Source organism: Sarcophilus harrisii, chromosome 3 (genome assembly GCF_902635505.1).
Source record: "Sarcophilus harrisii chromosome 3, mSarHar1.11, whole genome shotgun sequence".
NCBI classification, from domain to species: Eukaryota; Metazoa; Chordata; class Mammalia; order Dasyuromorphia; family Dasyuridae; genus Sarcophilus; species Sarcophilus harrisii.
Genome location: NC_045428.1, coordinates 500,434,408 through 500,461,848, shown reverse-complemented (window position 1 = coordinate 500,461,848; position 27,441 = coordinate 500,434,408). Strand labels below are relative to the sequence as shown.

At 36.9% G+C, this 27,441-nt stretch overlaps 1 protein-coding gene across 3 annotated transcripts in view; it reads left to right on the top strand.

The window, feature by feature from the left end:
- The first annotated feature begins 2,216 nt into the window (after window positions 1-2,216).
- Window positions 2,217-27,441, top strand: part of POLD3 (DNA polymerase delta 3, accessory subunit) — a 64,312-nt gene continuing 39,087 nt past the window's right edge. Inside the window, exons 1-6 of one of the 3 annotated variants that reach the window (XM_031961408.1) lie at window positions 2,352-2,429; window positions 9,100-9,155; window positions 10,780-10,994; window positions 11,146-11,248; window positions 19,274-19,313; window positions 22,393-22,525. In XM_031961408.1, coding sequence (XP_031817268.1) covers window positions 11,147-11,248; window positions 19,274-19,313; window positions 22,393-22,525 — 275 coding nt within the window. In that variant the 5' untranslated portion in view covers window positions 2,352-2,429; window positions 9,100-9,155; window positions 10,780-10,994; window position 11,146. Of the gene's footprint in view, window positions 2,430-9,099; window positions 9,156-10,779; window positions 10,995-11,145; window positions 11,249-19,273; window positions 19,314-22,392; window positions 22,526-27,441 lie in introns of all 3 variants that reach the window. The other 2 variants (XM_003764661.4, XM_031961407.1) reach the window with 2 other exon arrangements.

Here is a 27,441-nt window from a genome sequence, read left to right as displayed (position 1 = left end):
GAAATACTATTATGGTATAAGAAATGAAGAGCAACGGACTTCAGAAAACTGAAAAACTTACATGAACTGATGCTGAGTTAAATGAGCAGAACCAGGAGAACATTGTACACAATAACAGTAACACTGTGCAATGATCAGCTATGATAGACTTAGCTCTCCTCATCAATATAATGATCCAAGACAATTCCAAAATACTCATGATAGAAAATGCTATCTATATCCAGAGAAAGAATTATGGAGTCTGAATGCAAATCAAAGCATGCAGTTTTCACTTTTTTTTTTCTTTCTTATGGTTTTCCTCTTTTATTTTGATTCTTTTCACAATATGGGAAATGTGTTCAATATGACTGTATAACTTTTTTTTTTTTTTTTTTTTTTTAGCTGAGGCACTTGGGGTTAAGTGACTTGTCCAGGGTCACACAACTAGGAAATATTAAGTGTCTGAGGACACATTTGAACTCAGGTCTTCCTGACTTCAGGACTGGTGCTCTATCCACTGTGCCACCATTATATCCAACAATTCAGCCATCCACGCCCCTACCAGTTTTATAGGAGGAATTTTATTTAGATCAAGTTATATCATCTGGCTACTGAGGTCCTTGTGATTCTATAATCAATCAATCAATAAGCATTTATTACGTGACTGTTATGTACTAGGCTACCATTTTTAATATAAAATCAAATAAACTGATTATGAGTGCAATTGCCCAAGGTTGTATTCTAAGTAACCACTAACTCGAAAACTTGAACATGTTTCACCCAAGATGGAAGTTTGTCTGATACTGGACTGCCAACAAACTCCCATTGGCTAGACCTGAGAATCTGACTCAGCATATTACCAACGATGGCTTGGTTGCAAGAAGTGAAGTAAATGAAATCATTCTGGATGTATAGGGGTCATGAGGAATAACAGTGAGACAGCTTGAAGGTAGCTTTGGTATCCGCAGCACACAGTTAAGTGCTTAATAAATGTTTTTGATTCATGAATTGCATTGATTCATGAAATATGCAAAGACACAGAGGAAATTCTTCAGCAGCTGTCCCAAACTATGGAAGATGCATGTCATTCTCGTAAACCCACCATGTCTAGAGGATATGGGTTACTTGTTAGAGAGAGGGATGATGGAATCAGATTTAGAATGTATTTCAGTGGCCAGGAAATCCAGTCCTATAATATCCTCTACAATATACCCATTGAATGGTCACATAACCTTTATTTAAAAACCTTTGATGAAGGGGAACTCATGACTTTTTGGAGCATCCAGTTTCACTTTTAGAAAGTAGGAAGGAAGCTTAGAACACTGAATGAAAGATTGAAGAATCGTAGACTCAGGGTTGAAAGTTACCTTTAGGCCAACCTCCTCATTTTATGGGTGCAGAACCTGAGGCCCAAGACAAGTGTGACAACCTGCTCAAAGTCACAGCTATTAACTGACTGGGATTGAAACCATGTTCTATGGCTCCAAATACGCTCATATACTTTTAGTAGCTATTTTTCTCCTCTTTAGTCCAATTTCATCATTTCAGAGATAGGGAATTAAAGTCTGTGTCCTGACTGAATCCTGGATGGGGTTTCCACACGGAATCCGAGGGCTTGATCTCAAAGGTGGGCTGGACCTGGAATCAGGAAAGTAGGAATTCAAATCCTGATGCGGATACTAACGAGCTGTGTGATCCTGAACAAGTCACTTAATCTCTCTCGACCTCATCTGTAAAATGGGTATAACAGCACGTGGCCAGGATAAAACGACGCTTGTAAAAAAAAAAAAAAAAATATGCGCTCCTGTTGTGGAAGAGGAACCTCAGGGCTGAATTGTTCCTGTTTTTACAGGAAGAGAAACTGTCATTCTGGCAGCAAAGGGGAAAAGGGATGCAAGAAAAAAGGGACGGCCTCAATTTCCGGTCGGAGGGCTTCTATCCCCATCCAATACTTAGGCGCCTCAGCGCTCTCCTCCGTAAAACGAGGATGGACTCGACAACGTCTAAAATCTCTCTTTTTGGAAATTTTGGGCCATAACCTCTGACCTCGGGCAGCTCCCTTCTACCCTCCTACTCCTTCGCTCCGCCTCTTTCAAGTCACGTGCACACGTTTCCTGCCAGTGACAGTCGGCCGACCCGGCCTCCGCTTTGACCCCTCGGCGGCCGCCGTAGCGCTTCGCCGTCGTTGCCATGGAAACTCGGGCCCCCGCCGGAAGCACTAGCTCTGGCTCGCTGTGCGCGGAGACTCGTTTCCCGCCGGCGGGAGCGGGAGCGGTCGTGGCGGCGGCTGCTGCGGCGCGAGGGGACGGAGTGAGAAGTGTCCAGCCCCGCGCCATGGCAGACCAGCTCTACCTGGAGAACATTGACGAGTTCGTCACGGACCAGAACAAGATCGTGAGGAGCCTGGGGCAGCGGACGAAGGGAGGGGGAGGAACTTCTGCCCGAGGGAGGTGCGCTGGCACCGCTGCCGGGAGGGGGCCGGGGGGTAGAGTGGAGGATAGCGTCCCGGAGGTTTGAGGGAGGGCACGTCGGCGAGTCTCGGTGCCGTCGGGCGGGGCCTTCGCCCGTGCGCCGTGATGGAGAGTGGAGGAAGTGGGGCCGGGAAGCTGGGAATCCCCCACCTGGAGGCTGTGACAGGGGGAGGGGTGGAAAAGGGGAATCCGAGGCTCTTAGTCTGTTAGCTCTCTTGAAATTCGCGTCTGTCTCTTACGGCCCGTGTCTAGTCTGACTTCTGGCTTGCTTAATGCGCCATCCCCTTGGCTTCTCTAGTGACTGGCCCTCCCTGCCGAGGACCTTTGCCCGGCCTGCCCCTCGTGCCTGAAATGCGCTCCCATCTTTGCTCCCTGTCTCCCGGAACGATTTGGATAATCATCTCGTCCCGGCTCAAATACTACCTCAGGTCAACAGTCACGCCACCGCGCATTTATTAAGCGCCTGTCATAGGCCGGGCTCGGCGCCGAGCGCTGGGTCTTCGGAGAAAGGCACAAAGGCGTCCTCGCTCTGAGCGCTCAGGCTGATGGGGAGACAACACACAAACAGCATGTAGAAAGCATGCATCGGAGGTGATCCGCGCAGAGGAGGTGATCCGCGCAGGGGAGATTCTAGGATCTAGTAATGAAATAGAAGAAATCAGCAAGGGGGAAAGAGCAATAAGTGGGCTTGTTTGTTTTGCCTGGGGCTATCGTAGAAGACTGCCTGATAGTCTTTGTGGAATGGATTTTGAAGAGAAAGCAGAATTCAACTGATATTCAAAGTCAACACACTACAGTAAAAATAAAAGACGTTTATAAACACACGCTTATAGTTTATAAATACTCACATACTTACATTTTTAAAAAATGACAAAAAGCACCAAATGATTACAGTTTAGTAAATATAAACAAAATTCAAGTCAGTTCATGTTGCTTTCAAAGCTATTATTAGTACCTGAATTTAGAGTGAGTTATTTCTCTAATACAGTATTTCTCAAACTTTTAGTCTCGGGATCCCTTTGCTCTCCTAAAAATTATTGACAATCTCCCAAAGAGCTTTTGTTTATGTATGGGTTATATTTATTGACACCATATTAGAAATTTAAATGGATGTTTAAAATTTAAAAATATGTATTCACTAACAAATAACAGCAATAAGCCTGTTACACTTGAATAACACTTTTATAGGAAGATCATTTTTTCAAAACAAAAAAAATTAGTAAGAAAAATGTCACATATTTTTGCAAATCTCTTTGATGTTTAATAGAAGACAGCTGGATTCTCATATCTGCTTTTGTATTCAGTCTGTTACAGTTTGTTATTTTTGTTAAAATACATGAAGAAAATCTGGCTTCATACATCTAGGTGGTTGGAAAAGGAAGGAGTATTTTAATAGACAATGTCTTAGCATTATTATGAAAATAGTTTTGACTGGATTTCCTAAAAGGTCTTGCTGGAGCACTGTTTTTATAAGATATTAAAATAGTCACATTTTTAAGAAACAATAACTTATGATTAAACATTTAATTTCTCTGAAACAAACAAAACTGGCTACATTCGCCTAAAACCAGGGGTCGGTACACTTGAGTAGAACATTCAAAGTTAGTATGTCTTTTGGTTAAGAACCTTTTAGTATTTGGGATGCCCTTAGTCTAATAGCCTTTGTTTACTAATCTAGGTAAATGCCAACGTTCTCTTCCCATGTCTCCTGGATACTTTGGATAGTTCCCTTGACTTTATCACATTCTAGCAATGCTTGTTAGTTTTAACTTTATATTTCCAGTGCATATTCCAGTATGAAAATAATACTGTTATAACTTAATTTTGGTGAATTGAAATGTGATTGAGTATTTCAAAAGGAAAGACAAAGGAAGTTTGTGTGAAAGAGAGAATCAAAAGTAATGCTAAAGAATATGTGTTGGGTGTAATTGAAAGCAGGGATATAAATTTTGTTATACCAAAGTCCAGTATAGTGCCCTTCAATCCATTAATTTATATCTTGAGGCTACTGACTCATGACATAAATCCATTTACTTCATCTAATGAGGGAAGGAAGTGAGGTACATAAAGGAGTAGTGGGGTAGGATAAGGAACTTGAGTGGAATCTGAGAATTCATACTTTTGTTTCTGAGGGAGGAATGGCCTCCAAAATTGGAGAAATCCACACTTTTTGGACTGGGCACAGCTCCAAGGGATAACCTAGAAAAATGAGTTGTATCCTACTGCTTTCTATAATAGTTAACCTCGGTATTTTTCTTTCATCAACCCTACCACCACTTCACTATTATCCTCTAATACTTTTGAATTTGATCCCTTCTCATATGTAAGTGTGTGTGTGTGTATTTGTCTTTACTGCCAGTCATTACTCTTGTTCAGTTCCTTATCTCTTGTCGATTGAACAATTTCAATAGCCTCCTAATTGGTCTCACTATCTCAAATCTCCTTATTTCAATTCATCTTCCCATAGCTGCCAAATTGATATTTTTAATGTACAGTTCTGACTCTAGTATATTTTTGTCTCATTAAAAATTTTTTTATTTTAATGTAAATTTTGGAATGTATATAGTTGGTATAGTAATTATATATAGTATAGTAATTATAGTAATAGCCAGCTGATTGGTATAGTGGATAGAGTTCTGGGCCTAGAGTCAGGAAGACCTGAGTTGGACATTTACCAGCTGTGCAGCCCTGGGGCAAATTACTTAACCCTGTTTACCTCAGGTTTTTTGTTTGTAAAATAAGCTGGGGAAGGAAATGGCATACCACTTCAGACTTGAGTAACAAATCACATATAACTATTTTGTGTCTAACATAACCTCACTACTGCTGGGCCCTCACTGCTGCTAGGTAATCTTTCAATACAGGCCTTTTTACTCACCATCCCACTCTACACATCAGTTATTCCAAACTTTTATATCCCTCCTCAAAGCTCCCCTGCCTCTCTCTTGCATGCAGCACCCCTCACCCTCCATCAGCTGAAATTCTTGCCTCATATTTTACAGAAAAAATTGAGGCCATGCACAATGAATTCCTTCTCCCCTTTTCCTCATCTCCTGTCACTCAGGTGACTTTGGGCTGTCTGCCCCTTCATGAACCATTTCACATGATAAAATGACCTTACCCCTCACCGAGGTTAACCTCTCTACCTACTCAAATACCATTCCATCCTACCTTCACCAAAAGATTTCTGTTTGTCATCCCTATCCTTTCACTTATTTTCAATTTTTCTCTTTCTACTATTTCCTTCCCTACTGACTGCAAATATGCCCATGCCTCCTCCATCCTCAAAAACTTCTTGCTTGAGCATTCCATCCTCTGTCACAGTGTTATTTCTTCTGTCCTTTATAAAGACTGTCACTTTTTCTTTTCTTCCTGTCTCACAATCTGACTTATGACCTTATTCTACCAGAATTTTCTCCAAAGTTACTAATGATTTCTTAATTACCAAATCCAATATGCTTTTCTCAGTCTTCATCCTTCTTGACTTTTTTCAGTCTCTAACATTATTGATCATCCTCTCCTCCTTAATGACTCTATTTTCTCTTTTCGGCTCCTTTTTTTCCTCCTTTGCTAGATCTTCTTTCAAATCATGCTCTCAAGTGTTAGGTAAGTAAAGCCTTAAGTAAGGCCCCTATTTCTTCCTCTATACTACTTCTCTTGATGATCTCATTAGCTTAAGTACTATGTCTAGGTTAACAACTTTCAAATTTGCCTTTTCCATCCCAGTCTTTCTGCTAACTTCCAATCTCACATCTTCAAATACTTTTCAGACATCTTGAAGTGGATTTGTAGTAGACATCTTAAACTCAACTCATCTGAAACAGAGTTTATGATCTTCCCCTCAAGTCCTTCACTTATTTTCTTTCCCTGTTATTGTAGAAGGCAGTAACATCTTTGTAATACTTTTGGCTCACAATCTAGCTCTCATCTGGGACTCCTCAGTCTCTCGTCTAGCTCTTGTCAAGACCTATCAATTTGACCTTTGGAACATCTCTTGCTTGTTCCCCTTCGTCTCCTCTGACATGTCCACCACTGGGATAGAAGCCTTCGTCACTTGGACTATTGCAATAGCCTGATAGGTGGATCTGTCTATCTTAATTCTTTTCCATTCCAATTCATTCAGATACTAAAGAGATTTCCCTAGAGCTCAGTTTTATCCATGTTACACCTCCCACTCATAAACTTCAGTTGCTTGTTATTGCCTTCACAATCAAATCCAGAATCCTCTACTCAAAATTCTTCAAACCTGGTTATCTCCTTCCTTCCCCATCACATATTCTTCCATATAATAACACTGGCTTCCTGTGTCCATCTCCAGGCCCCAGGCATTTTCTTTGGCCTGGAATGTTTTCTTCTCATCTCTATCAATCTGAAGGATTCTCTGGTTTTCTTCAAGTCCCAATTAAAATGCCACCCGTAGGAAGCCATTCCCAGCCTCTCTTAATTCTAATATTACCTACCCTTTTAAATTATTTCTTAATTTTTTCTGAATATGGTTGGGTATATATCCTGAATATTTTGTTGTTGTTCAGTCATTTCAGTTGTCTAACTCTTGGCTGTATTTGGAGTTTTCTTGGCAGAGATTTTGGAATGGCTTGCCATTTCCTTCTTCAACTTATTTTACAGATGAGGGAATTAAGATAAATAGGGTAAAGTGACATATCCAGGGCCACACAGCTAGTAGGTATCTGAGGTGGGATTTCAACTCGGGAAGATGAGAATTCTTGACTCCAAATCCTGTGTTCTATCAGAATTACTGTGCCACCTAGCTTCCCTACTATGGAAGGTATCGTGTGTGTGTGTGTGTGTGTGTGTGTGTGTGTGTGTGTAAATATACATATATATGTAGATTATGTATATTCCTATTTACCCAAAATATAATATTTATCATGCTTTCTCTAACTCTTTTAGAGTATAAGTTGAAGGCAAGAAATATCTTTCCCCTTTTTCTGTTTCCCTAGTACTTAAGCACAGTGCTTAGCACATAGTAGACATTTAATAAATGTTTATCAATTGATTTTGTTTCATAGTAGTTCATATATTCTTAAATCTTGAAATTAATCTGTTATCTTTATCTCATTTCGGAGTTTAAACAAGGCATATTATAATCCATTGATTTTGTTTCATAGTTGTTCATATATTCTTAAATCTTGAAATTAATCTGTTTATCTCATTTCGGAGTTTAAACAAGGCATATTATAATCCATCCGTGCCTTCCCATTCTGTCCTGTTACTATCCTTTAAAAAGTTCATCAGAGGGCATCTACCCAGTTTACTGGAGGCCCTCCTCATTTTCTCTTTTGTATTAGTACTATATAGGTATCATTAGATGAATATTCATTTGAACTTTCTAGTGGGGATGGACAGAAAGAGAGTGATTTCATTACAGAGATAATTATTATGATAGATCTCATCATTTCTGATTTCTCTTTCCTACAGATTTTCAATAGCATATTTAAATAATTCACATTTGAATCTTAAATGTATGTGGTTTTTTAATCAGGTAAGATAATATTTGTAAAGTACTTGCTACAGTCCCTATCATGCTATAGACATTCTAGCTATTATTATTATTATTTTAATAGTCTTTATTTTTAATATAAATTCTCATTTTAGTTCTTACAGGAAGATGGTCTGCTTGTGCATAGACAGCTGATGAGAGTAATGTCCACATCAATAATAAATCTTTTTCTCTTTTAAAATGAATTCAGTTCCATTCTTTGTGGTATTTGGTGCTTTTCATTTTCAGATGCTATCATTTCTTTTTCTGAAGAAAGATTTCATGATAGAGGCAGGAGACTTCTCTGTAATCTGAAATTCTTTGACTTCTCTTATTTCTTTCTCCTGAACCATGCTTTATTATATATTTTTCCCCTTTCTTATCTTTTCTTGCCTTTGCATTGAAGTCATCAGGTATCAGAGTATGTGTTGATTCAATTTGGAAGATCAAGTTCTTCAAAGAATTTCTCTACTGCTTCCTTAGTGATTGATGTTGATGCAAAAACTGCAATTATTTTCCTCCTTGGCTTTTTGCAAATACTTGTCATTAGTAATGTAATACATGATGACTGTAAGATCCAAGAAATAGTATTTCTTGTAGCTTTGGGGTATAAAATAATAATTATGGCTAACATTTATGCAATATTTTATGGCTATTATCTCATTTCATCCTTTAAAACAATCCTGTGAGGTAGAGGTAGTTATATGCTTTTTACAAGTAAGGAGGCGTTAGCAGGCTTAGGTGACTCACTGAGGTTCACACAGCAGGTCAGTGTCTGAGGTAGAATTTCATTTTAGGCCTTGATTCCAAGTGTGGCGATGTCCAAAGCATCGCCCAACTGTGATGCAGCCCAGTACTTTTTTTTTCTTTTCTTGGCCTCTCTCACAAATGATTGTGAGCCATTTTCCCATTTACCTTCAGCTTCTTTCAGTAACTAGTAAGTGTGTCAGACTAGCTGGAACTTGAGTCTTTCTGCCTTTAATTCTAACACTTTGTCCAATATGCCACCTAGAATGGGAGCTCCTTGAGGGCAAAGACAGTTTTTCTTTTTGCTTCTACTTGTAGAATTCCTAGGAACCGATTCTTGGGGCTAACCAGTGTTCTGCTGTCTGCACATGATAACATTTTGAAAATTGCTTTCTCTTCTAGGTGACCTACAAATGGCTTAGCTACACACTAGGTGTCCATGTCAACCAGGCCAAACAGTAAGTAACCAGATTGCTCAAAAACTTTACTGATTGTAATTACTTCCTTTTTTTTTTTTTTTTTTTTTAAATAAGCTCCAGGTTTCTTTCCTATTAAAAAAAAAAAACTACAAACAGTTACTGTTATGAATTGTAACTTATTTACTTGGTGAAAAAGAGCATTTGCTGATTACTTTATTGGCTTTTTTTTTTCTTCTAACACCCCTTCTGTTTCTAGTTCCTGGAATATAATAATACGTAAGTGAAGGCATAAATTCATCAATTGTCAGTGTCTTCTCTAATGCTGTGAATTGTCATCCATCCATCCCTGCTTTCTTATTCTCTGTGCCTTTTATCCTTTTTTCCCTGTAAATTTTCTACATGTTGTTATTAATCTTTCTGCAATAATATGTCTGATATTTATGTGGCTCTATGCAGTTTGCAGATTACTTGATGTTTACGTAGATTTTCTCATTTGACCCTCACGACAATTAGGTAAGGTATAGCTAGTAGAGGCATTAACTATGTTTTTCCTTATGAGGAGACTGAGACTTAGAATGATTAATTGATTTGCTGAAGTATCTCACAGGTTGTAAATGTTTGAGATGGGATTTGAACCCAGCTTTCCTGACTTCAAGTTCAGCACTTTTTCTTTGACATTCCCTATTTCCCAAATCATACATTTCCTGAATATCTTTTACTCTACTTGGTAGCTTCTATAAGTTATTGATATCATTGTATATATATTTCCATTATCTTTTGGATAACTCCAAATTTTGATTGGAGATTGTTTCATGATTTGTAACTAAATTCCATGACCAGAAGACTATTGATGTTTAAAAAAAGATGATCCCATCTTTGTGACAAGTAGTATGTTAGGATTATTGAATTCAACTCGGCTTTCTTCTTCTGGTTCTGGACCCAACTCATTGTCCATCTGCAGTGGTCCTCCAACATAGATGTACTAGTGAGCTACCTCAATGTAATTGCCAGCTAGATGCAATTCATTGTTTATACATCCAGCCTTCCCTATAAGTCTGGGTTGTCCTCTGTGGATTATTCAGCTTTTCTCTTTGAGTGTTTCTTGGAATTCTTTGAGGAGGTTTGTGGGGGATGGTTTCAAATGAGCATCAGGTGGACCATTATTTCTTCTTTTTGGATTCTATGGAAAGTATCTTCTGTATCAGAGATGAATGTGAGTGTTGGCAAGTAAATACCTCTCTCTTAGTGCTTGTCAGAGGATTATTGACCAATGTTCATTTTCTTGTTGCATTTCTCAAAGAATTTTATATAATCTTAACATTTTTGTGAGAGACAATTTGTTAAAGGAGAGTGTTTGATACTCATTTTGTCTCCTGAATTAAATGCCTTTTTATTTTATTTTTTAAAATAACTAGCAAATAATGGGATCTTTTATTTCCTATATCTTTCAGGCAGTTGGAATTTGAAGATATCTAGAAGTTTGTTCACTTTTAATTCGCCTCAAAGATACCCTTGTTGTGTGTATAGATATTTATTGTAAAAATTCTATAGTTAGTAGAATTTGACTTATAGGTCAGTAGTTAATGATGTTATCCTAGTCATCTTTAGGGGAATATTGATTTATACTTTTTTTCCAATCATCTGTTATCTTTTCTTTTTTCAGATATTTAAAAAATTTGATCCCTCAATGCATTTTATCATTGTGTTTCCTCCAACATGGACTTAGACTTGTCCTTGATCTGATTGTTTTGTGCAACATGACAAATGTGGAAATATGTTTAGAAGAATTGCACATGTTTACATTGATTGCTTGTTGTATGGGGAAGGAGAGTAGAGGAAAGTGGGAGAGAAGAATTTGGAACATGAAGTTTTGCAAGGGTGAATGTTAAAGGTTATCTTTGCATGTATTTTGAAAATAAAAAAAACTTATTAAAATTTTTTTTGAATTTCAAAAAAAGTAACAAATAGACAGTCAAGCAAAACAAGCTCCTAATTTACTTGTTCCTTATCTTTTGTTTGTTTGAATCAGGATGCTGTATGATTATGTTGAAAGGAAGAGAAAGGAAAATTCAGGAGCCCAGCTACATGTCACCTACTTAGTGTCGGGGAATCTTGTACAGAATGGAAACTCTGTAAGTAATTAAGATCTTTTAGTTAAGTTGAGGTATGTTTGAACTATGTGTGTTGTTTAGTCATTTCAGTGATATCTGATTGTTCATGACCCCATTTGGGGTTTTCTTGCCATGGTTTGCCATTTCCTTTTCTAGCTCATTTAACAGATGAGGAAATTGAGGCAAGCTGGGTTGAGCAGTGACTTGCTTTGGATCACACAGCTTGTAAGTCTTAGGATGAATTTTAAGTCAAGTGATCCTGACTCACCTCTATCTCTCACACTCTATCTACCACACTATATCTAGCTGAACTATGGATAATCTGTAATTTATGGTACATATTATAAGATTGCCTACTAGAACACAGAGTGACTGAAAGATCAACAGATCCAACTTATTTATTTGATTTCTTGGTTTTCATATCTCCCTTATTACTTTATTTAGATCCCTTTTTGGCTGTCGTTAAATAATTTCTTATTTCCTACTTAATTATAAACTCCTTGAGAGAAGGGATTCTTGTACTTGATCTTGTATCTGCAGCACGGGGGCCAGGGTCTTGAACATTGCAGCTGTTTAATCAAGGTATGACTATAGGTAAAGGAATCAGAGGAGGAGCTCAGCAGGCTGGCCCAGCTCCCAGGAAGAGCCAGGAAGCTGGTGCTCTTATAAGGGGCTGCACTGGTTCTCATGCACAGAAGCATTCTTCACATCTCAGGGTGATGAATGGCTTGGATTTCTAGTAAATTTGATTTGTTATTAATCATAGTAACTTATTTGCAGAGTGCATCACATATATGTTCTCAAGTGAGCCTTTACCCCAGGACTAGTAGGTTAGATTACATCATTGCTATTGATGAAGAAGCTGAGGCCTAGAGAAGTTACAGGACTTGCCCCCCTCCCTGTAGTTAGGAAATGGCAAGGTAAGGGGTCATGACAAGCACTTAGTAGGCACTTAGTAAGTGTCAGGCACTGGGTCTTCACAATTCTCGTTTGGTTCTCATATTACCCCAGGAGGTAGATGTATTATTGTCCCCATTTTACAGCTGAGGAAAGTGAGGTGGGTGAAATGACTTGCCCAGGGTCTCACAGCTGGTACATCCCTGATACCAAATCTGAATTCAGGGGTTTCTGACTAGAAGTCTAATGCTCTATCCCCTGTTCCATTTAGTTGAGATTAAACCTAATTCCAAGCCTAGTGCTTTTTCTATTACAGGGCATCTCACCATAATGATTTGATATAGTGAGCATTTTAAAGCTGAAATCTTTGCCATTTTGCTTCATAATTTGCTGCTGTTGTTTTCTGAAATAGAGAGGTCAAGAATATGTCAGAGTGGGGAGAAGACTGGCATTAGAGCCAGGAAGACTTGACTTCAGGTCTCAACTTTGACACAAACTTATTGACTGCGTGAATGGGCGAGTCCCTTAACTTCTCCATGCTCCAGGCAGTTCCATGTATCTGAAATCACTGGGCCAGTCCCTGTTCTCCAGAGCAGACAGTCAGGTGGCTGCTTCCACAGTTTTCATTTCATCTTTGTCCTTTAGACTCTTTTTTCTTAAAACCAGGAGAATTAGGTCATTCTCATAAAAATAAAAGTCAGTTCTGTTTGTAATTTGATTTCTTATTCTTTTTAAGATTGCTCTATTCATTAGTTGTTTATGGCATGGTCTACCTTAGGAATCATGAAATAAATTCATGCTTTCCTCTAGAGAGATGACTCCAGAAAGATGACTACCAACACATTTGTACAGTCTTTATAGGTTACAAAATTCTTTTAAATCTGTTAGCCCATTTGGGTGTCACAGTATCTCTAAGAAGTAGGTGGGGCTAGTGATATTAGAAGGGAGGTCACTGAGGCCCCCAGAAGTTAACTACACACTAAAGCCTGCAGAGTAGATTAATGGTGGAGTTAATGCTAAAGTCCTTGGACCTAGTTCAGTGTCACATGACAGCCTACAGAAGTAAGACTACTCTATAATGTTACATTTCTGCCTCACATGATTAGGCAAGTTATTGATATCTTTCATTTGTAGTGGTGTAGAATTCTACATTATTGCCTTTTCATGGTGAGGCATAAGTAATTTGTAAATGTGTCACTTTCTCATCAAACTCCCCTCATTAAAACAAAACAAAACCTACGAAATTTTTTTTAAATACAAGCACCAAGACAAAGTCTAAACATACATAGTTAACGGTGGTAAAATTAATTAGGAATCGTGGGAAGAAAGTGTATTAGGATCTAGGGGTGTTGAGATCCTTTTACACTCTAGTAAAGCTCTAAAAAGTCACCAGAAAGAATCAAACAGAAGGCCAAAGGAAAACAGCTATAGTCTCTTTTATTCAATCCAGGACCACACAAAAAGACTGCTAGAATTTTGTAAAAACTCTGAGTGGCAATCAGCCAGGTAGGTAGATGGATGCAAAAACTGTAAGCAAGGCAGACCAGTAGTATAGTAGTAGGTAGTAGTAGTAGTTAGCTGGAAGTAGGTATCAGGCAAGTAGCCTCACCCAGGACACAAGCGACTCAGTGGGGCAGTAATTAGGAGGCCTGCCTAAGACATAATAGGAAATCAGCCCAGAGAAACTATAGCCAAACATCAAAAGGAGAAAGGGCCAGGGCAGCACCTGTGAAGAAAAGCACTTGAGGTCTTGTAGGAGGCCTAAAACTAGTGCAGTTAGTCATATCTGATTGTAGTCTAATTGAGTCATAGTAAAGGATGGAGACAACTCTACTTCGGTGTCCTGGGCAAGGACCCAGAAAGGGCCAACACCAAAGCTGAGCCACCAGGGACTGAGCCAGAACTCAGGAATTCTGCAGGGTTTAGTTTGCGCCACCTCAACCAGGACCAAACAGGGCAAGTACCCAGGCCAAGCCAGAAGAGGAATAAACAGTGATTTAAATAAGGCCTTAAATGAGAGCCTAAGGTTAAGATTAAGAGTAAAAAAGAAGAAAATGCTGAAAACAGTAAAGAGATACAATAAATTTAGAGAAGCCCCAAGGAGTAAATACAGAAGAGGAGAGTAACATTATAGTACATGCAAGTAGAGCCTCTGAGAAAGTAAGATCTGTCTACAACACCGAGGAGTACCTGAAAGACAGATAGAAGGATGAGATACAAAGCTGATGCTAAACAAAATGGCTAATGGAGAGCAAAATGGCAAGAAAAATCAGTAGTTTAGAATGAAAAGTGATAAACCTTATCTAGGAATTGAACACTGAAAACAAGAATGAGCCAAACAGAGAGCAACAACTTCCTTGGGCAATAGAAAATACTAAAACAAAATTAAAAGTTGGGGAAAACAGAAGAAAATGTCAACAGCTGATCTGGAAAATAAATTAAGTAATTCCAAGAATTTTTGGATTATGCCAAAATCATGACTTTAAAAAGCCTGGTTACCATATTTCAAGAAAATATAAATCTGGTCCAAATTTATTAGAATCAGAGGGTTAAGTGAAAATAAAAGGATTTGTCATTCACCTCTTGAAATTATCCTCCAGATAAATATCTCCAGTAAGATTATAATCCAAAAAAATACACACACACAGTCTAGTCAAAAATCCTGAACTTTCATGTAAGAGAAAAAATATTACAAATAGCCAAGTACAAGGAAGCCATAACTGGGATCACTCAAGACTTGTGAGGAGGAAACTGGAAATACAAGAGGCAAAAAAGATAAGGTGTACAACAAAGAGTGACGTATTTCTCAAAACTGAGTATAGTCTTACAGTGGGGAAAACTTTTTTTTTTTTTTTTTTTTAACAAAACTGGAATTAAAAACATTCCTCCTGTTAGAAGAGAATAGGAATTTGGAAAGGCAATTGCATGAATTAAAAGAAGTATTTTTGATCATTTAGTAGAAATTACATAACAATGAGCTATTTATATTGGGGGGGGGGGGGGAGAGACACAAAAGACCTAATGTCTTCTGGAGTTTTGCAAAGTGTTTATTAAGGTAGGTAAAAAGCCTGGGCGTTGTTTAGTTCTTCTTTGATAATCTTTTGAGAAGGAAATTTAAAATTAGTTTTTAGTTAGTGTACTGTTAATGCACCTTAGGAAAAGAATATATAAACTTTGAAGGAGGAATAAAAAGAAAGCATTTTATGAATCTCACTTTCATCTGAATTAGACAAGGAAGGTTGAATACATTCACGATACATAAAGAATTTTGTGCAGAAATAGCTTAAACTCTATAAAGAAATAGGGCAAGGAAGAGGGGTTTAAGGAGGTCAGGATTGGTGAGGGAGGCAGGCAAAACAAACTCTAAGAATAGATGAAAAGAAAGATTTAGAAACTTAAATAAAGACAAGGGATAATGGATTAGATCTCTTCAGTTATGGGTTACTAGTGATAAGCAAATTCCTCATTCCTCTTCTTTATAACAAAGTGAATATGACAGAGAGAGGAAGACAAAAAGTACAAGAGGACAAGATGAAGAGAAATACAGTTAATAGTCATAACAACATGAATGTTATAAACTCACTCATGAAAAAGAAAGAGGATATCATGCATTACAAAACAGAATCCAACATTTGTTATTTACAAAAAAAGCATTTGAAAAATAAAAACTTGCCCAGAAATTAGAAAGAGGATTAGCGCAGTCTTATGCTTAAAGTCAACTTGTAAAAAAAAGGCAGGGGTTGTAGTCACATTGTCAGATTGTACAATGGGATTCATATGAACACATAAGCACAAAAATTGCATTATACTTAAATAAATCAATATTTCCTATATATGCTCTAATTGTGTAGCATAAATAATTAAAGACAAGTTAATTGAATTGCAGGGAAGAAGTAAAATTATAATATGGGGTACCTCATTGTATTCCTTTTAAACTTGTATAAATCTTACAGACAAACTAGAAAGACATTAATGACTTGAATAGAATTTTAGATGAGTTAGATCTGTTGTGATTAGAGCCAGAACTTAGAAAACAGAATAGGAACAAAATAGGAAAAGAAAGGGATTTACATATTTCTCAACAGAGCATGGTGCCTTCACAAAAAATAATCATGTATTAGGGGAATAAAAACCTCACAAACCAATGAAGAAAAGCAGAAATATTAAGCATACTTTAACTGACCATAGTACAATAAAAATATATTCATTAAAGGCCTTTTGAAGAATGAATTTTAAAAAATTAGAGATGACTTTAATTTCAAGTAATTATCAAAGTACAAATCATTGAAACGACCATCGGTTTCATTAAAGAAAATGTTAATAGGGAGACAATATACCAAAATTTATGTCTCCATAAATGCTTTCATCAGTGAAGAATAGAGGGAAGATTAATGAATTTAATATGTAACAAAACACACAAAAAAGGAAAGTAACAAAAAAATCCAAATGAACACAAAAATTTTGCCTTTTCAATGAAAGATCAATTTAAAACATAGATGTTCACTATCACCACTACTATTTGATACAGTTCTAGAAATGCTACCTATAGCAACATAACAAGAAAAAGAAATTGAGAGAATAAGCAAAGCCAGAGAGAAAACAAAACTATCACTTATTGCATGTAATATGATAGGCCATCTAGAAAACGAGTCAGCTACAAAATTAATTGAAATAATAACTACAGCAAATTTGTGTGTTATAAAAAAAAATCCACATAAATCCATTAGCAAGAATAAGGAAATTCCATTCAAAGTAACTACAGAATATGTAAAACATTTGTGGATCTATCTGCCAAGATATGCACAGGAATTACAGCAATATATCTAAAGCATTCTTTACAGAATAAAGAGGGGCCTAAATAATTAGATATTAATTGAACACATAGGTAGACCATTCTGGTATAACAAAAATTAAAATACTATTTAAATAAATGTGCTTATTTAGTACAGTACCAAAGAATTATTTTATATAGAGCTAGAAAAATATTAATGAAGTTCATCTGGAAGAGAAAAGGTAAAGAATCTCTTGGGAAATAATTAAAAAAGGTGGAAAGGAAAGAACCCTAGGAATTTCAGATCTCAAACTGTACTACAATTCGGTAACATTAAAACAACTTGCTATTAGGTAAAATTGAAGTCTCTGAGTGGATCACATTTGGAAAATAGTATGTAGAAGCAAATGAATATAGTAGTATCCTGCTCTTTAAATCCAAAGATCACTGCTACTAAGGTAAAGACTTACTATTTAACAACATTTTCTTGGAAAACACACATGCAGAAATTAAGCATGGACCTATAAGCTCCATGAGTGTATGTATATGTATCTTAGTTTTGAAAGGTCATATCATAAACAAATTAGATGGATAAGGAAGAATATACATTTCATGGCTATGGAGGAGGAAGAGTTTTTGATCAACCATGGAATAGAGACTATCACAGTCCAAAAAAATGGACAATTTTGATTACCTAAAATTTAAAATCTTGCACAAACCCATTTAGTGCAGTGAAAACTACAAGGGGAACAGGTAAATGGGGGGAAATTTTTATAACTGACTTTTCTGAAAGTTTCCTATACTTATTTGGTAATTTTGATAGAAATGAGTTTTATCTTGATATTGTGTGTGTATATAATAATTGCAACTATACCATAATAGAGAACTGGGTAAAGGATGTGAACAAACAGTTGTCAAAGGAAGAAATTCAAGCATTAATATGAAAATAATGATCCAAATCACTGAAAATTAAAGAAATATAACACTGAGGTTCTAGCTCATATCTATATCAAATTTAACAACAAAGGAAAACATAAGTTCTAGAGGGGCTGTGGGAAAACATGCATACTAATAACTGAGTTGGTAGAGACATTCTAAAAAGCAGTTTGGAACAATTTCTTTAAAAAAATAACTAAATTATGATACAATGACACATTTACCAAAAAGTGAAAAGCCCAAATGTTTTAATATTTAATACTTATGGTAGTACTTTTTCCAAGGGCAAAGAATTGGAAACAAAGGGGAGTGTATATGGATTAGAGAATGACTGTATATATTATACATGTAGTTGGATTATTATTTTGTCAAATCATGGAAGGAATGATTTGTTGGGAAAACTTTTATGAACTGATGCTGAAGTGAACAGAACTAGCGCAATTTAAATAATAACAGCATTGTAAAGAATAATAACTTTGAAAAGCTTTATGACCAATCTCAACTTTGTCATGATGATGCTTACCACCCACCTCCGGACAGACATAGCCAATTCAGGAATTTGTTTTTCTTGACCATCTATTTTTATTACAAGAGACGTTTTTCTTTTTCTTTTTTTTCCGGAGTATGAATTAGGGTATCCTCTTCTTCCCCAAAAAAGAAAGAGGTCAAAAAGACAGAAGAGAAGAGGCCAGAAAGAATTACAGCTAAACAGGATAGATTTGAAAGTTATATGTTAAATTTATTGAAGACTTAAAAAAGAATATAGAGATTTACAGTTTCTCATATAGTCTACTTTAAGTTTTTGTATTTGTCTACATACATATATACATATATATATATATATATATATATATATATATATATGGGAAAATTCTTGTTTGTTAGGTTCAGAATGCAATTTAGAATTATTTAGTTATGGTTTTTAAAATATTTGCAATATTTGAAATAAGCCTTGTAACTTTTCTTTAATCTAATTTAGAAGGTTTTTTTTTTTTTTTAAACCTTATTGTGTCATTTAGGTCTTTCTAGTCTGTCTCTAAGCTTTTTTAATTTGTGCTAGTCCCCATCATGCATTTTATATTCAAGCCAAACTGGAATTTTCTTTGTTACCTACTATTCTTCCTTCTTGTCCCTTATTAGAATGGATCCCCTCTCCTTAACTTCTACCCCTACATCAGGACCAATATCTGTTGACGTTCCTCCCTTCTTTTAAGTCTCCATTTCAGGTGTTATCTCCTCCACAAAGCAGGAACTAATGTGTTCTTTCCTTGAGTTCTTTCACAGCAAACCTTGTGCCATATTTATCTTTTTATTCGCAGTGTTGAACATAGAAGTTATCACATTTTTGAGGTTTTCATTGCTGTCCTAATAGTTCTTTCAAGTACTTTTGAACTATTAAGAGTCTTAAAATTCTAATGGAGATAAAATGTTATTCCTTTCAGTGCCACAAGGTTGCAGTAGTGAGAGAAGATAAACTGGAGGGTAAGTGTTTTGAGTTGTTAAGCAAGTTTTTCCTCTTAAGGTACCAAAACGTAGGTATCATAAAAAGCTACTTTAACATCTGCACATAATACTTTCAGCTGTTTAACTGGAGTTCTGTATTCCTTTTATTACCAGCTTCTCAAACCTTTTAAAATGTGATACTCCATCTGCCTAACCTCACTCTCTTATAACTTAATAACAACTGACATTTATATAGCACTTTTCATCAGAAGACCTCAAAACTTTTGATGGACATTCCAACCTACTGAAGCTTGATGGATTTTCTTACCAATCATGGAGAGACAGTAGCCTTTCATCAGTGCACTGTGCTCCTTGTCAGATGTTTGGGAAGGAAATGAATAGAATTTCTCTGGAAATCCCAAAGGGCTTCATGTCACTTCCAAATTAAATGTTTGAGCACCATAACAAGACTCTTCTGTTTTGTTTCCTTTTTAAAACAAAAAACACCCCTCAACAGCCAGGAGTCTCTATTAACAGTGAGATCTCTGTTTTCTGCCACAGCATTGTCTATTGTCTTTGCATGTAAAGACTTGTGTCCATACTAAATTTTCCATTGTTAGCCAAAGTTTGGCTAAAAAATTTGATGTGTAACGATGGTAGTTACTTTTTCTCCTATGCCTTTGTTTACACTGACATTCTTGTAGCTAAAGCAAGTTGATGGAGGTTGAGGTCATTTGCTATAATCTAGATAGATATTTTTCTTCTGTGTTTTATTTATGTGATAGGTATGTGCAGTTTTATCTGATTTGCCACAGTATCTTTTATTAATCTGAAGGTAATAGAGTCATAGATTTAGAACTGGAGAAGATCTTAGAGATCTCCAAGCCCAGCCCCTTTTTTTACAGGTGATACTGAAGCTCAGTGAAATTGTGACTTGCTCAAGGCTAGAAAGTAATAGGTAGAAGAGTTGGATTTGACCCCAGACTTTCTGACTCTGTACCCTGCTCTCTCCTCAGACAAGACTTATTTCATCATTCCTTAATGCTGGGCTCAGTAGTCCTTTCATAATTCTGATATGCCTATTTGTTATGGGCCAGAACTCTGAACTTGAAATAAAGGATTCTTACAAGGTGCTAAGTCCGTGGACTTGATAGAAACAATAGTTATCTAATTTAGCATGGTTCAGTATGGTTGATTTAATCCTACAAGGAGATGTTATGGCCCAGAACTTGAAACAAGATACTAAGTGGAATTGAGGAGACAATGGTTAGATCTAGTTTAGCATTGTTTTAATCCTACAACAAATAATGGTTTCCTAGTGATATAATGATTGATGTATACTCAGTGGGGGGGGGGCATATAGGGAGAACCTCTCAGGGCCAGAGAGAAGAAGTGCACTAAGAAGCTCTCGGAGGATGAGACAAATTCATTCCATCTTCCACTTTTGTTGTGGCTGGAGGCTCAAGCACAAACCCTTGGAAGTTGGGGAGCTCAAGCTCTCGGAACCAAGACTACAGAAGGCCTCTAAGAAAGCTAACCGGGCCACAGGAAAGGAGACAAGACTTGGAAAGAGACAATAAAGAATTTGGACTTTAATCCCTGGCTGCTCTTGTGGTGATTACGGAACTGAAAGGAAGGCTGCCTTCAGAGACCCCAAGGAAAACCTCAACAAGAAAAGATTACATTTTAGAGAAGAATATTACACCTATTGATTATTGTTAAATTTATAATAAAAATGAAATCTAAATTAAAAAAAAAGATTCTGAGACTTTTTGTTTCCAAATGATTGGGCTCTTAAAATTTACAGCTATAAGGTGTTATGGGCCAGAACTCGAAACAAGGTGCTAAGTCAGTGGAATTGATAGACAATAGTTATCTAATTTAGCGTGGTTCAGTATGATTGATTTAATCCTACAAGGAGTTGTAAGGGGCCAGAACTTGAAACAAGATACTAAGTGGAATTGAGGAGACAGTGGTTAAATCTAGTTTAGCACTGATTTAATCCTACAATAAAATGATTGGTGTATACTCAGGATGGGGCATATAAGCGAGAAGCTCTCAGGGCCAGAAACACAAGCCCACTAGAAGGTCTCAGAGCCTCAGCCAGGATTCAGTTGGGAGATTCAGAAGCCAAAGAAGGCAGGCGGGAGCTCAAGCTCTCGGAACCAAGGCCAGACTGAAAGGCTCTCCAGAAAGCTGCCCAGCCCCAGGAAGGAGATAATAAAGGATCTGGACTATAAGAAAGCTAACGGGGCCTCAGGAAAGGAGACAAGACTTGAAAAGAGACAATAAAGGATTTGGAGTTTAACCCCTGGCTGCCCTTGTGGTGTTTACTAAACTGAAACGAAGGCTGCCTCAAGAAAACCCCAACAAGAGAATATTATATTTTAAAGAGAATATTACAATAAGGTACCTTAGGGTTTATCTACTCCATTTCCTTTGTTTTTATTGAACAAAGAAACCACAGGTGCTCAGTGCTTTGCCTAAGGTGGTAGAGCTTGTCATGACTTCCCCTTGAAACCCAGCCCTTCTTTTTACTCCATCATGCTGTAATCCTAGGAATAACTTTGTAGATTAGTTGGGGGAGATTGTGGTTCTACTTCACAGATGGTGAAACTGAGGTGAAGATTTTCCAGGTCTTTTGTCTCTGGTTATGGTTTACTTCCCGCTATATCATGCTAAATGATATACCCCCCAAAAATAGTATCTCAGTGCAGAGATGAATAGATATGAATTTGTATTGATTCAGATAGATGTGACCTTCAGCAACCTTGTTCTTCCCCAGCAGTAGGCTAGACTACAAATCTTCCAGTGACTGAGGGAAAGAGAACCCATGGTTGTCATCATCACTCATCAGTTACTGTTTATTGAGTGGCTGCTGGGTGTGTAAGATGATAGTCGGTTCTATACTGCCTGACTCACTACCACCTACCTTGTCAAACTGTCCCTGTTTGCAGACAGATGAGTTGATGTTATTGCAGAGGGACTTGTTAGCCTTTTAAAGCTGTTGGACTACCACAGACTGTAAATGGTTTAATGCAGAAGGAGTTCTTGTTATATTCCTCTTCGTGCCATGAAGACTATGTATTAACAGCGTGCTCTTCCTGTTGACTTGTAGCAGTGAAGTCCAGGCTTGCTGTGACTGCCAGCATCCATGTGTACAGTGTCCAGAAAGCAATGCTTAAGGACAGTGGGCCTCTGTTCAACACCGACTATGACATCCTCAAAACCAACCTGCAGAGCTGCAGCAAGTGAGTGCTTTAAACCTTCTCTGTGGGCTTCTTGGCTAATTGGTCTTGTAAATTGTTTGCATAGTGGCTCCCTCTTAGAGTGAAATGTCAGCTATGGTTAAACCCCTTTTGCCTTGCAGGCCAGCCAGTACCAGGTTTGCTCGTGCATTGTGAACTGGGGGAAAAAGCAACAAAAATTCTGTGTAAAGGAAGATTGGATGTCCCCAGGCCCCCCATACTGAAATCCCAGTGGAATTCCTATATGCCTTTCTCAGAACTCCAATATTTTAATATAGTATACCACAAAATGATTATTTACAGAACCTCAAAGTTGTCATAGATCTTTTAAAAAAAAATGATATAGTCTAATCCTTTTCTTGAAGCTGGAATCCCCTCTAGCACAGATTCAGAGAATCTCAGTTTTGGAATAGTTCTAAGTGGTCACCTGGCTTCCCCCAAAATAGGAATCCCCTTTATATCATCCCTGAGGAGTGGCAATCCAGCCTTTGCTTGAAAGGATGAGTTTGAGCTAAAAATCTGTAATTCCTTCAAGAAGTTTCATCTTCCTAATAAGTGGTCTTGCAGTCTCTCTTTGACTATCTCTAGTGATGGGGAGCTCAATAATGAACAAAGCAATTCTTTCATTATAATAATCAGCAAACATTGATTGAGTACCTATTATGTATAGAATACTTGTACTAGGCACGAGGGAGGATTCATGGTTTATACAAAACATGGTCCCTGGCCTCATTTGATTCCCATTTTACTTTTAGTCAGCCTCATTGGGACTTAATAAGGTAAAAATTAGAAATTTGTGTGCTTTGTTTTGTGAGAATTGGAAAAAAAAATTTTTTTTAACTCTGGTAGGTGATAATTCTATTGATTATTAGTTTTTGAAAAATGTTTTGTATTATAATTTGGAATATGTTAGCTTTCAAAAACCATTCCCCATATTGCAAACAGCATGTCAGTAAGCAAGAAGAAAAGGAACTCAAGCAATCTGAAAGTACAGTTTGCTCAGGGCCCCCTAAGATAAACAAGGCAAGTGGAAAACTTGGTAACAGGAAGCATTCTAATGAAATTTCACTTAAACTATTCCCAGTAGAAATATGAAAAATTTATCTTCAGTAAAGAAGTTTGTATTTAGCTCTGAGAATTGTGGGTCACCAGGGAACTGACTCATTTCTAAGATTGTTACATGTGTTTGAAGAAGTGCTATGGAATCAAGAGAGTTGAAACAAGAACTGAGCAGAGGGCTTTTGTATCCTGGTTCTGATTTACAGCCCAACTTGCTCTTTGCCCTGTTGCCATTTCCCAGCCAATCCTTAGGCTGAGAGATATAGACGGGAACAGATTATCACTGACTCAATAGAAGATAGTTCTGTGAGATATAGCCTCTTTGATTGACATTTTTCCATTTTTAAACTATTCCTAGTTTTGGTTGGAAAGAATTATTTTGTATTATATGTTCTTAAAAGATTATTTCCATATAGGAAATTTACATTTATATAGTCTAGGAATAGTCTTAATGGCAATGCTATTCATTATTCATTCTTCCTGGCTACTCTGCTCCCTTATACAAGTAAAAATGGAAAAATGTCAATCAAAGAGGCTATATCTCACAGAACTATCTTCTGAAGCCATTATTTACTTTTCACCCTCTCCCTTCCCAGGGATCTTCATAACACTGGCAGCTAGGTCTGCATAGCACCAGAAGGCTGATAGAGGACTTTCTTTATAACCCCACTCTGGATGGAAGTACTATGAAGGTGATCTTTTACAAACTGAAGAAACTGAGAGTTTGATTGACTCTCCAAGATGACATAATAAATGGCAGCAGACTTTGAGTCTTCCAACTCTCAGTCTGGTCTGTGCTCTAAAGTTGGGGAGATGAAGAACACAGGGAGGAAGAAATCACATACACTCTTTCATGTAGAAAAACCTGGTGACTCTAACTTGGGTCAACCATTTGAGAAGGCCGGACCAGTGTGTTTCCTAATGACTTCATTTTCTTTAATCCTCAGCAGTGATAATTCTGGAATAGGAATTCCTGTGACAGATTTGAACTGGACTCTCATGAACTTGGGTCTTTGTTCTAAATATTGGGAGAAAAACAGCCTCTGATTTCTGTTTAGATCTAGTTTTGTTTTCTTTGTGTAAGGATTAATGAAGGTTACTCTGATGCTGACCTCATAAATCATCAAGAGAGAATCTGAATTCTTTGTTACTTAATTTTTTTTTTTTAAAGAGTGCTCCTGAACTGGTAGATCAGGGAATTTCTATAGACTTAGTTTACCTAGGATTTTTTTTTTTCTTTTTAGCTTCGTTTTTTAGCAAAGGATTTGTATTATGTTAGTTATTCTTATGGAAAAGGTGGAAAGCTCTGAGCTACATCATCTTCCAGTGGAATCAAGTGGCTGTATTCACAGCTGTGAGAAAGCAAATTGGCCAAGTCTCAAGAGAAGTCAGTAATGGCTGGATGTCAACTTGGAAGGATGGCTCTGGTGGAGGGTCCCCTAGGGAGCTTTGCTGCTTAACGTCTCAGGCAGAGAAATAGAGGCATCTTTATCTAATTTGGAGAAGGTCTAGTTAGGAGGAGAAGTGAATGCATTGCACCACAGAATCCAAAAACATTCGAACATTAGATTGAATATAAGAAGATGAAATTCATTAGATATAAATGTAAAGGCTTATATTTGAGTTCAGAAATTTGATTTCATACCCACAATATGGGGAGGTAAGGTTGTATAACAATTTGAAAGAAGTCTGGGGATTTTAGTGGATTATGAGTTCATTAGGAAGTAGCAGCATGATCTTGTATCCAAAAAAGCTCATATGATCTTGAATCAGGTGGGGCAAAAGTTATGGAAATGAGAAGGGGATCATTCCACAATGTTTTGTCCTCATCAGACCACATTTGCTGTGTCAGATTTAGTTTTCAACACCATCTTCTGGAGTGTGACTAGAAGAGTAGTTAGAATGGTGAAGTACCTGAAAGTCCATATTTGTGAGGATCAGGTGAAGGAGCTGGGGAGGTCAAGCCTAAAAAGAGGGTAGGGATAGAGAGAATTAACATTCATATATCAACTGCTATATCTCACAGAACTATCTTCTGAAGCCATTATTCACTCTTCACCCTCTCCCTTCCCAGGGAGCTTCATAACAGTGGCAGCTAGGTCTGCATAGGACCAAAAGGCTTATAGAGGACTTTCTTTATATCATATCATCCAGTGTGTTTCCTAATGACTTCTCTATCATCATTTAATCCTCACAACAATGCTGGGAAATAGATACTATTGCTATCTTCATTTTGCAGATGAGGAACCTGATCAATTGACTTTAACAGGGTCATCCAGCTAGTATATGAAAACATATTTGAAGTCCACTACATTTCTAGCTGCCTCCAAAAAGAAGACTTAGGCAGGATATGAAAGTACTTGAGAAACTATCTATCTTTTGTTTTGGTTAAATAATTTTTATTGATATCTTTTGTTTTTATATCATTTAAATTTCCCTTCTTACCTACCAGAGAGCCATCCTATATAACAATTTTTTTTAAAGGAAAGAAAAAGAAGGGAAAAAAATGAGCACACTTGATCAATACATTGAAACAGTCTCAAAATAGATAGTGTTCCATACCCATGGGATCTCCTACCTCTTCCGAGGAATGGAAGGCAATGTCTACTCAATTTTTTTTTTTATAATAATATTTATTCTTTTGTAATTTTTCAGCATTTGTTTTTGATTGGTTTATAGTGGCTTTGTTATTTCCATTGTATAATGTTTTTTTGGCTCTGCTTACTTCACTCTGCATCAGTCCATGTGAGTCTTTCCATTCTTCTCTACATTTATCATTGTCATTGTTTCTTATTAACAGTAATATTCCATATTATTGTTCTGTAAGAAATGACCAGCAGAATGAATACAGATAGGCTTAGAGAGACTTACATGAACTGATGCTAAGTGAAATGAGCAGAACCAGGAGATCATTATATATACCTCACAATGATACTATATGAGGATGTATTCTGATGGAAGTGGATTTCTTTGACAAAGAGATCTAACTCATTTTCAATTGATCAAGGATGGACAGAAGCAGCTACACTCAAAGAAAGAACACTGGGAAATGAATGTAAACTGCATTTTTATTTTACCTTCTGAATCCAATTCTTCCTATGCAACAAGAAAACTGTTCAATTCTGCACACATATATTGTATCTAGGGTATACGGTGACATATTCAACATGTATAGGACAGCTTGCCATCTGGGGGAGGGGGTGAAGGGAGGGAAGGGAAAAGTTGGAACAGAAGTGAGTGCAAGGGATAATGTTGTAAAAAAATTACCCAGGCATGGGTTCTGTCAATAAAAAGTTATAATAATTAAAAAAAACCCCAACAGTAACATTCAAGTACAGTCATGTATGATAATTTAGCATTTCTTGTGGAAGAAGGATTAGATTTGGTTACTACTTAACCAAAGCAACTCAGGGTATTTTTGGACAATTCTTTTCATTAGAAAGTGTTCTTTTATATTGAGCTAAAATCTGCCTTTTTAACTATAAACCTGTTGCTCTTATTTTAACCATTAGAGGCCAAGCAGAACAGATCTTATAATTTTTCTAACAAAGACCTTTTGAATATTTGATTATATTTTCCTTAAGACTTTTTAATCTATATTTAATATGCCTCTTCCCCATTTGTTCATTGTTGCCCAATTTGGACGTAAACGTCTTTAGGACAAGGGCTTTTTCTTTTTTGCTGTACTTTATAAATAACAGACATTTCAGGTTTTGTCAAATTGATTTTTGAATATAACAAAATTGTTGTATAATATATTCAAAAGAGCACCTGCTGTAATGTCAATTTAATTTTTTATAAACCTCAAATTATTTGAAATATCCCACTTTTAATTTACTGAGATGCATAGATATAGATAT